Here is a 13,459-nt window from a genome sequence, read left to right as displayed (position 1 = left end):
AAAAATGCAAATTTAGGAACAGCACTTTATTAGTCAAAAGCCCTTGGTTAGCAAGGAATCCAGCCCCTGTGGTAACGCCTTCTTAGAGTTGTCGTATGGTCAGGAAGGGTGGGTCCTGACTGGAGCTGCCTCCTAGACCCCTTGCAGCATCCTGCCCGGAGGCTTTAGGTGTATTCAAATGCAACTTCCTCCTCCTGTCCTGTGGCCTCTGGTTTTAGTAGCTGACAAGCGGTGTGCCCATCAGAATGAAAGAAACTAGAAGTAACTGTCTACCTATGCTTATATTTGCAGTGCACCAGAGAAGAAGTATCTTTCCACAACAAAGCCTTCGTCACAGTCTGTTTATGCTGTTCAGCCACTGGGCGGGGCCCTTTAGCATCATGTTTACGCCCTTGGACAGATACAGTGATAGGAATATGCAAATCAACAGACACCAATACTGTGCATTAAAGGTATTGCCTTAGATCCCTCGTGTCCTCCTTCCTATGTTACGAGTCTTTTCTGTCTCTCGATGAACGATACCGCGTACAGACAGGGATTTCTTCTTAGCACCAAGTGTTAGGGTGTAAGTGTCTGCCACACAGGTAGCTTTGTCTAGGTACCTAAACTACAATGCAAAGGCGTTCCAAAAATCTCCAAGACTTTTATCACTGTATTCGTAAAGGATTAAGGATCCCTAAGAAATACATTTTGTCCATATTTAAGCGTTCTTTCTGCTGGTGGTCTTGTCTTTAAGGTGCATAGTTAATTCGGTGTGATGATAAACTGCTTGACTTTTAAAAGTTACTGCTAGGCTAGGGGTACGGCTCACTGGCAGAATGCTTGCCTGGCATGTATAAGCCCTAGGTTTTATTTCCTAGACCACAAAAACAGAGAGAGACTACTATTATATATCTAAGTAATAGTATATATATCCACGTACTGTTACATGTTCATATTTCACAGTGTTTTCATATTATGGCTAGATACAGGGGTGAAAATGCCTTGCCTCTTCTCATTAAGCAGAGACCTTTGACCTCTTAAGTGTTTTAAATGTAATTCTGATATTGTCATTTGAAGGCTATGTCTGCTGTACTGTGTTGTGGCCCTGTTGCAGATAACGTGGGACTGTCATCTGATGGCTATTTGTACAAATGGCTGGATAACATTTTGGACTCTCTGGATAAAAAGGTAATCTTAACCGTCCCTTGGATGTTTTGTAATAAATTAGCATTGCGTTGTTGGCAGTTAACTTGTGGCCCTCTGAAATGAGTCCCCCTTAAAATAGGATAGACTTGTGTGTATAAAAAAAACCATAGGGTGTTGGAGACGGCTCAGCCATTGAAGTACTGGCCAGGCAGGCATAAGGACCCAACTTCAGACCCCTAGCACCCGGGGAAATGCCAAGCTGGCCTACTTGTAATCCCAGAAAACACTTGGGTTTGCCAGAGCACGCTGACTGGCTGGACTATTACTGGTGACCTCTGGGCGCAACTGAGAGACGCTGCCTGAAATTAATGAGCATGCGCACCACCACAGGCTTGTTTACCTGCGACCCGGTTTCCGAGCAATGACTTGGAAGCTTATATATTAGGCGCGTATGGCCTTAAACTCGGGCTTGCTCCCACTAGCTTGTAACTTATTTGACCCATTTAAACTATTCTGTGTCTGCCACGCGGCTGGTCAGTTACCTGCTCTCCGTTTCACACCTAAGAGCCCAGGTGCCAAGCCTTCCCGCGCCTGACCCTTTACCAGCATTCCAGACTCTCTGGAACCGCCAGCCCCTCTCTTTTGCTAATAGGCCGTCAGATTTGTATGGACAGGTGATGCTTCCACACGTACACAGGAGATCATTCCTACACATATGATACGAAATTAAAGTTGGGGTTCTTATTACTCACATGAACAGTTTCGATCACCCTTACATCGTGTGGGATTAATACGGGGCTGCATGTATTCTGTGATGGGATTCGGTGTAAATAACTGTTAGAGTGCACTGCACAGCCCTTGCTGTGTTTTATATCACTGATTTGACCTCTTTTGAGTTAATCGTTCTCTTTGCTCCCGCCCCACCCCCCCTTTACCCCATGCCCTTGCTGTTACACAGTATACACATCGGCTTCACAATATAAAAATGTAGCTTATCTTCCCCTGAAACAGTTATTGCAAATACTAATAAGACTTTATAAGAGTCATTGAGGAGGGCACCATTTATTTCTCTAAAAACACATAATACTGTTCACATTAATCTACTGCCTCCCGGCTCTCTCTGTTGGAAGAGAGAAACTCAAAAAGGCTTGCAGGAAAAAAAAAAAAAAAATACCCCTCGCAATTCCCACCCCACCTTGTTGTGTAGACTGGGAATTAGTGAACCAAGGGAGATTGGATTTTGTGATGGTATGCTGTATCAGACGCCCTGCCTTCTGACTCCCTTTCTGGTATTCTCGTCCTCCCCAGGTTCACCAGTTAGGCTGTGAAGCAGTCACGTTGCTGCTGGAGCTGAACCCTGATCAGAGCAGCCTGATGTACTGGGCCGTGGACCGATGCTACACCGGCTCCCGGAGGGTAGCTGCCGGCTGCTTCAGAGCCATTGCCAACGTGTTCCAGAACAGGTATCCAGTCCACACACTGCTGCCCAGAGCCCACTGCAGTTGTTTGAGTGTCTGTTTTCAAGAAACAATCTTTCAGACATATTAAGAAACCTGTCTTTTTTCTTTCCCTGAATGCTAATGACATTTAGCCAATAAAGGATAGTGATCCCCCATAGTTTAAAGAAAGGCAGTCACCTGTAGTCTTAGAAGACGCTCACAGCCTTGCCCTTTGTCTGCCAAGTTGACTAGCTGGTGTGAACACTTCCAAACCTTGCCTTTCCTAACGTGTGACATTTGTCCTCAGGGATTATCAGTGTGACACGGTGATGCTCCTAAATCTGATACTGTTCAAAGCAGCTGACTCTTCTAGAAGCATCTATGAAGTTGCTATGCAACTCTTGCAGGTTCGTGTACGATTGTTACAATCTGACTTTACTCGGGATTTGACGAAAGGATATTTTGACCGTTAAAGCATAGTAGTTTTGATAGTAAAGGAAGGGACCAAGTTCTGATGAAGTTCGAGCTGAGTACAGGACAGTACAGCTATTTAAATCTTTAAATAATGGGAGCGATTCAGACTACACTAATGAGGATTGTAGTAGGACATGTGAGAGTGTTTTGATATTTACAAGGATTCACTAATTAGGGTGATGTATGGGAGAGAGCATTTCTCTTTGACAGGAGTGGTTTGGGCCTTTTTTGTTTTCAGTAAATAGTTCTCATAATCTCATATTAACTCTATGGTAGCCCTACAACTTTTCTTAGATTATCATTATTGTCAAATGTTTAACTAACTGGTAAGGCAAGAAGCATTGTTTTTTATTTTGTTTTTCGGTTTTTGTTTTGTTTTGGGGGTTTTTGTTTTTGGGGGTTTTGTTTTGTTTTATTTTTTTGTTTTTATTTTTTTGACGATGGGATTGGCGTAAAGTGGGATTGGCATGAGTGTTGATGTTTCTAAGGGCTCTAGAGTAGTACACATGCATCAAGACAACTAAAGAATCACTCCCAACTCTGCCCTCTTTTGCAATGAAGAAGAAAGGTAGCAAGCACTCTGGTGCTTCCTGTACCGTAAGTCAAGGGCAGTTATAGTTTATAGTGTGTCTAGTGATTATCCAAGAGCTGCTTCGACGGGCTTTTCCCATTTCCACACATATGTGCAATTGTATTTTTAGCTGGAAAGGTGATTAATCATTTTCAGGTCATTGCACACTAAGTTGCTAGACCTATATCAGACTGTAGTGTGAACTCACGTCGTTGGTGTACAGATACACGGCGTGCAAATCCTTCCTTCCAAGGGGTGCTCATCCTCTGCAGACATTTCAAGCACTGGAACGTGGCATAATAACATAGTAACTATATAGGTTTTAAACTGGAATACTGTATAGGAGAGTTTCTTGATTTTAAATTAGAACTGAACCTTAGAGGATCCAAAAATACTATTAACTGAAGATGGCGAAATTGCTTTCCTGTAGATCCTGGAACCGAAGATGTTTCGCTATGCTCACAAACTGGAGGTTCAGAGAACGGATGGAGTCCTCAGCCAGCTGTCCCCGCTGCCACACCTGTATTCCGTTTCTTATTACCAGTTGTCTGAGGAACTAGCCAGGGCATATCCAGAGCTCACGCTTGCCATATTCTCAGGTTGCCCAATGAAATGCTTTCTGTTGCTTTTGTAATCAGCTCTAACCTAGCGTGCGTGTGTGTGTGTGTGTGTGTGTGTGTGTGTGTGTGTGTGTGTGTGTGTGTGCGTGTGTTTGAATATTACATGCATGGGGAAGCCTTAGGTTGATATCCAGTCTTTTCCTCAGTCACTCCGCACCATGTTTGTTTAGGTAGGATTTCACTGATTTAACTAGACAGTGTGGCCTCTTGTCACTACCTCAAATTAACTTCAGGACTAAAGATGGCGCTACTTTGGCCAACTCCTTACCTGTGTTTGCATGGCAAGCATTTTACTCACTGAGATTCCTTCTGGCTCTAAGAGACGATTTTTAGAAAATTGAAAGCATCAGAAATGTGAGGTTGCATCAAAACATGTCTGACAGAGAAGGTTTTTCTTTAGTAAAAACTCAAACTCATCTCTCTTGCTATTTAAATCTTCTGATGGCATGGTCTTGCTTTTGAGAAGAAAGAAAAAAGGACATCATGTACAATTTAGGGGTTTTGGTTTTGTCTTGTTTTGAACAATGTAAATCTTAAATGTTGTCAGCTTCCTGGCTCCTCCGTTATAGCCATCCTGTCACCTCCCCACAGTGCCTCCCTTGGGTCCCTAGTTATACACACCAACCATCCAGTCAAACGCCCTGTGCACCCTTTTGCAGTCTCAGCCTCTCAGCAGGAGGCCTTTCTGTCTGAAGACACCTGTGGCTCTAACCGCTTGCTCTGTGACTTCCAGGCTTCAGGCCTTGGCTGTTCATAGTTGCGGATGTTAGCTGTCCTCCGTAGCTTTCCATTCCACTCTGTCTTGGTTTCCAGGCACTTACCTTTCCCCCTCCCTCCATGGATTACTTCCTTTCTGTCACCTTTAGTGGAGGCTCGCCTTCCCTTCATGTTAATGTTCCAACACTTCAACCTGGCATGACCCCATGTCCCTGAAGGAGTCAAGCCCAAACATGGCCGCAGATCCTACACACTTGAGTTAGGATCTCCTTATTAAATTTCTTTCGAAGAAAGAGTTTGTTCTTCATGCCAAAACTGTCCAGTTTGCATGTGAACTACACAGATACTCCAGAATATTTGTTTTTGTCTTGAGGCTTTCTTCTTACTGTCATCTTGCTTGTTTCAAAGGTGCAGCTCAGTAGTGTTAAATGTAAAATAGCTCTCTAGAACCCTTTGATCTTGCAGAATTGAGCCCTTTAACAACTGTCCCCCATTTCCTCCCTTTGTCCCCACACCATCTACCTTGTGTTAATGAATTTGACTACTGTGCATAAGTGGGACCGTGTGGTGTTTTGTGTATGTGGCCGTTATTTCGCTCAGCGCAGCATCTCCTGGATTTCTCCTTGAAGTGTGGGCTTTTTCATCCTTTCTGCCGTGTAGTATTCTAGTCTGTGCATCACCGTTTGTTGTCCCATTTTCTCTGTCAGACATGTCGATCGCTTCTATGTTGTCATGAATATAGATGCGCTAATACTGCTTTGAGTCTCTGTTTTGAATTGTTTTAGATATACACTCATAGGTAGATCGGTTGGACGGTTCAATAGTTCTCTTTAACGTTTGGAGGAGCAACCACACTGATTTCCACACAAATACTCACCATCTTATAATTTTGCTGAGAGCCCAGAAACGTTTACTTAACCGCCAACTGCATTTTGTATATATATAAAAAAATGAAGCAGGGCTGGATGGGTGGCACACATCTGCAGTTCCAGTAGGTGGGAAGGTGACGTTCAAGGCCAGCCTGGGCTACATAGAGAGTAACTGTGTGAGAAGACAGAAGGAGATGCTTTGTGTTAGCTGGGCTCTTAGCATTGGGAAGTGATTGGCCTACGTCTCCCTGTTGGCTCAGAAGCCCGTGGGCTGATGTTGGGTCTCCCCTTTGATGTCCTTGAACCAGAGATCAGCCAGCGGATCCAGACAGCTCACCCCGCGGGGCGGCAGGCAATGCTCCACTATCTCCTGCCCTGGATGAACAACATCGAGCTGGTGGACGTCAGACCTCTGCCCTCGGGGAGGCGGCAGGATGAAGAAGATGGCTCCCTGAAAGACAGAGAGCTGATGGTGACCAGCCGGCGCTGGCTAAGAGGAGAAGGCTGGGGGTCCCCGCAGGCCACCGCCATGGTGTTGAACAATCTCATGTATATGACGGCAAAGGTATTGGTGGCTTGCATTTATCACCACTGCACAGTTTGGGTTTGGGGAGGAACCACGGCTAGGAGGTGATGCTGAGACCGTCCTGGGACAGACAGATGAATGCTACAGTGTAAACTCCACTCTTCCTCCTTTAATTTAAGCCAGAGATGACTGGCGATGCTGGTGCTTAAATTCCCTGGGGTTGGGGATGAGGTCATTCCTCTAATGTTTGGAAGCGGGAACTTCCTGTAGCAACTACTTCCTAGCCCTTGGTGGTGTGATGAGCTGGGTTTTTACTAAGCAGGCGTCCTGAAGTGTCCCTTCTGTGTGCTGTTTTCAGTACGGCGATGAGCTGGCCTGGTCGGAGGTGGAGAACGTGTGGACCACCCTTGCAGACGGCTGGCCAAAGAACCTGAAAATTATTTTGCACTTTTTGATCAGCATCTGCGGGGTGAACAGCGAACCAAGCCTCTTGCCTTACGTACGTATTCAAATCCCATTTGTTTTCCTTCTTTAAATGTTGCACATTGACCGAATTACCTGTTAGGGTATGGGTTGATTGCCCCACAAGGCAATTGGGGATGGGGTGAGGACAGCCAGGAACGTAGTATGGACTTGGTCATTGATTCATCCTGTCACTGCCACTGCGTGCTGTCCCAGGCCAGGTACTGTAAGCCTGGCGTTCCACTGCAAGGACAACACGGGATTTATTCTCTGCAATGACACCTAGAGTGATCAACAACTTAATGTGTGAGGCCGTGGTAAGGGAGTTCCTTAACACAAAGAATGCTATGCTGAGAAAAACTATCTGAGAAACCCCAAACAAAGGCTGGGGTGGAGAGAGGTGGTGGTGATGTAGAAACCACCAACTGAGGCTGCCCTAGGCTGCAGCTGGCATTTTGATAAGAGATCTCAGGACCTGTGTCTTCTGGAAGGGAGGGGGGGACAGATGGAAAAGGAAGAGACATGTGGTGCCTTTTTCTGCCATTAAGTCCATTTAGTTAAATTAATTAAATTAAAGCCATTTAATCCACTCGAGACTGGAGAGATGGCTCAGTGGTTAAGAGCGCTGTTTGCTCTTCGAAAGGACCTGGGTTCAGTTCCCAGCATCCACATGGTGGCTTACAACTGTCTGCAACTCCATTTCCAGGGAGTGTAATGCACTTTTCTTGCCTCTACAGCACCGCACATGCACACACACATGCACACGCACACACACACACACACACACACGCACACACACAGTACACAGGCATGCTTGCAGGCAACACACCCAGGAGCAGTGGAGGCTGAGGTGAAGGTCCAGATGTGTACACAGCATGTGCAGCTCCTCAAAGCTTGCCCAGCAGAAAGCCAGATCTGCAGAAGGTTGTCATGGAACTTCTTATAGCCCCTTCCATAAACAGACTTTGGGGTGGCATAGGTGACATAAGTGAAGGACTGACTGACAAATGAAGGACTGACTGACGGTATGCTCCGACCCAGGAGATAGAGCCACTCCGGCGACCTGTTGAAGCGCAAAGCCCCTGTGGTAGGCTCAGTGGTGGTGGGGCGGGGCAGGGGTAAGCTTGGAAAGATAGATGCTTGGCATGAGGGCTGAATGAGTAGCAATCAGAGGACACTCCTACCCTGATGGCAGCCCCAAAGCTTTCTCCATTAACCAAGGACCTTTATACAGGAAAGCTCCCCTCCCCTTCCTGCCCTACTCTCCTACAAAGACCTTAACTTTGATTTTTTTTAAAAAATCTATCTCGATGGGGACTGGAGAGATGGTTCAGCAGCTAAGAGCACTTGTTCTTGCCAAAGACCAGGTTCAATTCCCAGCGCCGACATGTAGTACACAACCAACCGTAACTCCAATTCCACGGGACCTGATGCACACTCCTCTGGCCTCCTCAGGATGCAGCGCATGAACGTGATGCACAGAAGTCAACCAAAGCAAAACGCCCGCCTAGCAAAATGCCTGCCTCTCCAGACAAAGCCACGAGATTAAAAGCTTCCTTCTTTTCTCTTGTGCAGGTGAAGAAAGTCATCGTTTATCTGGGTAGAGACAAAACCATGCAGCTGCTAGAAGAGCTGGTGAGCGAGCTTCAGCTCACAGACCCGGTCAGCTCGGGCGTGACGCACATGGATAACCCTCCCTACTACCGCATCACTTCCGGCTGTAAAATCCCTTCTGTCACCTCAGGTGAGCCCCGCCCACTGCCTCGATGGGAAGCAATGCTCCACCCACATGTTCTTACTCACAGGAGTTTTCGTCTTTAAATCCTAAGAAGGAAAAACAAACAGTAGGCATGTGTGGTGATTGATCTGAAACGTGGTAAATCTTCTATAAGTGAAGAAATATAGCAGTGTCATGATTCTTATTACTATTATAGAGAGAAATGGTTTTATACTTTTTCAGGAGTGTAGTATAAATTCCTAAACAATGATGTTTTTTTTCTGTTCTTTGTTTTGTTGGATGTGTTTTTAATGAATAGAGTCACCTTATTTAATTCAGAAAAAATTCTTAGTTGCTGGAATTACTTGTGTGACCCCATGCTACAATTACTGGGCTCTGTATCGTGCATTGTAGACAGTCAAGTGAATACAAGTACCATTGACTATGAATAAACATAGTTGGATGTTTTGATGAAGTGTGGAATGATGCTTGTGAATGGTGCAGTACACGTCATCGAGGCAAGCTAGCACACCCTGAAGCACTCAGCAGGGATTTGAGTTGAAGCAGTTGCACTGTGTGGGTGACTCCCAGGGGTGAGTCAGTGTAGCTAGGCCAGTGGGTCTCTCCCTAACTGATGCTGCCACCCTTTTAATATGGTTCCCCATTTGGTGACCCCAACTGTCAAATTATTTTCATTGCTACTTCATAGCTGTAATTTTGCTACTGTTCTGAGTCGTGTGGTAAATAGGGGATAGGCACTAGGCAACCCTTTGAGGGGTTGCACATGCCCCCAGGTTGAGAACCACTGGTCTAGACCACTGGTGAAGATTCTGAAATACTTGGTCTCCCAGTGTATGTATATTACATGGTCGTACTACGTCAGTACCAACTGCATCATTGGGAGTGTTCTCATTTCAGTCTTCTATAATTTTGTTTTGGTCCTACTTTCTACCCAAACTATCTCTTCATGTCTAGCTCTCTCACATATGCAAGCAAGTGCTTAATCCCAGAATGTTTGCTGATTTATTTTTAATGCTCCACTAGTCAGGTTTGACAGTTGAACTTTGTTTTCTTGTATCCGGTAACATATAAAGTCCCCATGTCCTTTCTACAGCTCTGTATTCTGACTTTGTGCTCAGACTGTCCTTGAGAGCCTTGTTTCTAGGTCTGCCTTTTAGAGGAGTGCAGTGTCCAGTGTTTGTAAGCTCTGTGAGTACAGAAGAGCACTGTCAGTGTCCTTTGTCAGGTGACGGTTTCCCTGATCTCTGTCTCGGTGTGTGAAGCCTTTTCTCTTGGATGGATCAGACCTCCCAGAAGGAGTTGTGTTGATCAGCTCCCAAGAGAAAGACTAGACACATCTGTGGGTTACCATATTCACACATAATCTCCTAGAGCCTAACAGGCCAGTGGCTACGAAGGCCGCAGGGCAGGGGCCTTAAAACTTAGTATGAGCATTCTGTTTCTCCCACCGTCCAGAAAGCACTCCTGTCTCAGCTCTGCTTGCTGTGTCCCAGGCAAGAAGTGCTGTCATATTCTCTCAGGAGGGAAGACTTCTACTCGTGGTGGGCAGACAGCCCCTGCTGCAAATGTGCTGGAAGTTAATGTTTTGGAGAATGACTACTTTTAAAATAGATTTTTCAGGCAGTTCTGTTTTTAGCACTGTTTCAATAATATTAGGGGAGCCTCCTCATTTCTCCCACTACCTGTCTCCATAACAGTTATTATTTCTTACCCATTTATTTGCTTCTTTTGTATTGCATCTCTAAACTTATTGTGTAATAGGGGCACATGCGTGCCACCCTGTGCATGCGGAGGCCAGAGGACAGCTTACGGAAACTGGTTCTCTCCTTCCGATTATGTGGGTCTCTGGAGTCAAACTCAGGTTGCCAGGCTTGGTAGCAAGTGCTGTTACCCACTGAGCCATCCTTAGTTAGGGTTTCCATTGCTGTGAAGAGACACCGTGACCAAGGCAACTCTTATAAAAGACAACTTTAATTGGGGCTGGCTTACAGGTTCAGAGGGTCAGTCCGTTATCATCATGACTGGAAGCACGGCAGAGTGCAGGCAGACATGGTGCTGGAGGAGCCCAGAGTTCTACATCTTGATATAAAGGCATCCAGGAGAAGACGGTCTTCTACAAGTAGCCAGGAGGAGACTCTCTTCCATACTGGGCAGAGTTTGAGCACTAGGAGCCCTCAAAGCCCACCTACTCAGTGACACGCTTCCTCTAACAAGGTCACACCTATTCCAAGAAAGTCACTCCTCCTAATACTGCCACTTCCCGTGGCCAACCATATTCAAACCATCATATACTGTCCATTCGTTTTCTCACAGTCAGAAATACGGCGGTCACAGGGCTGGAGAGATATCTCAGCGTTTCAGATCACTGGCTGCTTCTCCAGAGGACCCAGATTCGATTCCTAGCACCAACTGGCAGTTCACAAACTGTCTATAACTTCAGTTCCAAGGGATCTGACACTATCACACAGACATACATGCAGGCAAAACGCCAATGCACATAAAATAAGAATAAATCATTTAAAAATGATTTAATAAAAGGACATGATGGCCGTGAGTATTGCCACTTTGCATTCGTGTCAGTGGCGAATTGATGAAAAGCTTTATTGTTCCCTTAAGCTAACACGCGCTCTCTATCTCCCCTGACAGGAACTACTTCCAGTAGCAATACAATGGTAGCTCCCACAGATGGCAACCCCGACAGTAAGGCCCTAAAGGAGAACTTTGAAGAAAGGTGAGTACTTCAGTCTCAGAGCGCGGGTTACTTTCTTCATTTGAACTTGAGCTTGAACAGAGCTTGAACATTTTCACATGGGCTCCCCGGCATCCTCTGCTTGATACGCTCTAATGATAAAGGGCAATCTGATAAGTCACAGTACACAGGGACTTTTTTTTTTTTCTTCTTTTCTTTCTTCTTTTTTTTTTTTCTTTTTTCTTTTTTTTTCATTTTTTTCGGAGCTGGGGACCGAATCCAGGTCCTTGCGTTTGCTAGGCAAGCGCTCTACCACTGAGCTAAATCCCCAACCCCTGCAGAGTCGTTTCTAAACGAGTATTTCCTCTATTTCCTCAGCCTGCTTCTATCCATAGCTCTCACCAGGATCCCTCCGTGACGGGATGCTTAGAGAGGATACCTGAAGGCTTAGGCTTTAGAGCTGTCAGATAGAAATGGGCGTGTGCCTAGTGAACTGTGGGTAATATTTTGTATGAAGTGTGCTTTTACACATAGAGAGTGAGACAGACGTAAAGGGGCTGAAGAAATGGCTTGGTGCACAAACTACTTGCCACACCAGCATGAGGATGAGAGGAGAGAGTCTCAGAATTCCCATAAAAGCCACACAGGCCTGGCAGACAACCAGTTACCCCGGCACTCAGGAAGGCAGGGTAGCGAGACAGCCAAGGTCAGCCTCCAGCCTCCGCATACACGTACACTTCTGCATGCATGTGCACACATACAAACACATACCAAGAAAAGTGAATGATAAACCAGAAATGCCACTTGACTGTGCCTGACCCCCTCCGTCCTCCCACAGCTACGTGCACCTGGACATCTATGGTGGGCTCAACAGTCACTTAAACCGGCAGCACCACCGACTGGAGTCTCGGTACAGCAGCAGCTCCGGAGGGTCTTACGAAGAGGAAAAAAGTAACCAGTTCTCAGTGCCCCTTAAATTCCATGACATGTATCGTTAACCTTGTCAGTGGGTTTGCTCTTCCGAGGAACTGTTTTAAAATGCTCTAAAATTGCTTTTAACTGCCAGGAGTTCTAATGTGATCTGAGGTGTCGTGATTTTAAGGAATGAATTTATTAAGCAACAGGAAGTTTGGAGATTTTAGTTTTAGGGTGCAGATTCCCTTCATCGAATCTGTTCTCAAGAAGTGTCAGCTGAGCAGTGGTGCATGCTGGAGGCAGAGGGATTTCCAAGTTCAAGGCCATCCTGGTCTACTGAGTGAGATCCAGGACAGCCAGGGCTACACAGAGAAACCCTGCCTCCAAAAAAAAAAAGCGTTAGAGAACAGACGTGGTACGCTGTCTAGCTGCTGTTCTTTAAGCAGACGTACTTATCCGCATTCTGGTAAAAGTTTTCTCTTCTACTTCCAAAGTGAGCAGTTCTATCCAAGAAGCAGTGCCACATGAAGGACGGCCAGAATAGAAACACATGTATCATAACTAGAGCAGGGCTCTGGAGGATCCTTTATGCATCATGGAACTGAGGTCCAGAGAGGCTAAGTGACTTATCCACGTCACACAGAATTCACATTTCCCGGTGTTACTTGTTTTGCGCCCCACAGCCCAGTGTGGTAGAGTAGATTTCTTCCAGAGACGGGTTTGTGTTGGCCCTGTCTCAGGAAATTTAGAACCAAATAACTTGCCGGAAGTTCCTTGTCTCAAGACAGCTTTATTTATGAGGTGGTCTCCTGGTCCGGCCTTCAGCTGAGGAGACACGGGACATGTCCGTGTAGTTCTGTTTGAGGACGAGCCTCAATCAATATGTCCGTCTCACAATCTCTTCTTCCCCCAAGTTTATAACTTTTATACCTCGGTCTCCCTAGAAAATGTGTATCTAGATAGTGGGCCGTTGTCCGGATCCCTTCCCAGGGCGGTGCATAGCGGGGTGTCTTAGTAGAGCTTGCTTATGGCAGACGTCAGGTGGTGCAGAAAATGAGACGGTTTTCTCTTGATAGGTGATTCGATGCCACTTTATTCTAATTGGCGCCTGAAAGTGATGGAGCATAACCAAGGAGAGCCGCTGCCCTTCCCGCCGGCTGGAGGCTGCTGGTCACCACTGGTGGATTACGTGCCTGAGACAGCATCTCCTGGATTGCCTCTGCACAGGTGGACTGGAGCGCCATTCCTACTCCATACCGAGCCACATGGCGGCTGAATCCCTTCCACTTCCCAGACACTGTCTGACACAGC

At 46.0% G+C, this 13,459-nt stretch overlaps 1 protein-coding gene across 1 annotated transcript in view; it reads left to right on the top strand.

The window, feature by feature from the left end:
- Fryl (FRY like transcription coactivator) overlaps positions 1-13,459 on the top strand; it is a 165,479-nt gene that overhangs the window by 103,353 nt on the left and 48,667 nt on the right. Inside the window, exons 27-37 of the mRNA XM_032916330.1 lie at positions 292-452; positions 1,060-1,170; positions 2,437-2,591; positions 2,875-2,974; positions 4,043-4,211; positions 6,127-6,383; positions 6,703-6,843; positions 8,382-8,550; positions 11,191-11,275; positions 12,072-12,184; positions 13,225-13,375. Of these exons, the coding sequence (XP_032772221.1) occupies positions 292-452; positions 1,060-1,170; positions 2,437-2,591; positions 2,875-2,974; positions 4,043-4,211; positions 6,127-6,383; positions 6,703-6,843; positions 8,382-8,550; positions 11,191-11,275; positions 12,072-12,184; positions 13,225-13,375 (1,612 nt within the window). The remainder of the gene's footprint in view (positions 1-291; positions 453-1,059; positions 1,171-2,436; positions 2,592-2,874; positions 2,975-4,042; positions 4,212-6,126; positions 6,384-6,702; positions 6,844-8,381; positions 8,551-11,190; positions 11,276-12,071; positions 12,185-13,224; positions 13,376-13,459) is intronic.

Source organism: Rattus rattus, chromosome 11 (assembly GCF_011064425.1).
Source record: "Rattus rattus isolate New Zealand chromosome 11, Rrattus_CSIRO_v1, whole genome shotgun sequence".
Taxonomy (NCBI): Eukaryota; Metazoa; Chordata; class Mammalia; order Rodentia; family Muridae; genus Rattus; species Rattus rattus.
The sequence above is the reverse complement of the archived record's forward strand: the minus strand, read 5'-3'. Positions and strand labels throughout refer to the sequence as shown.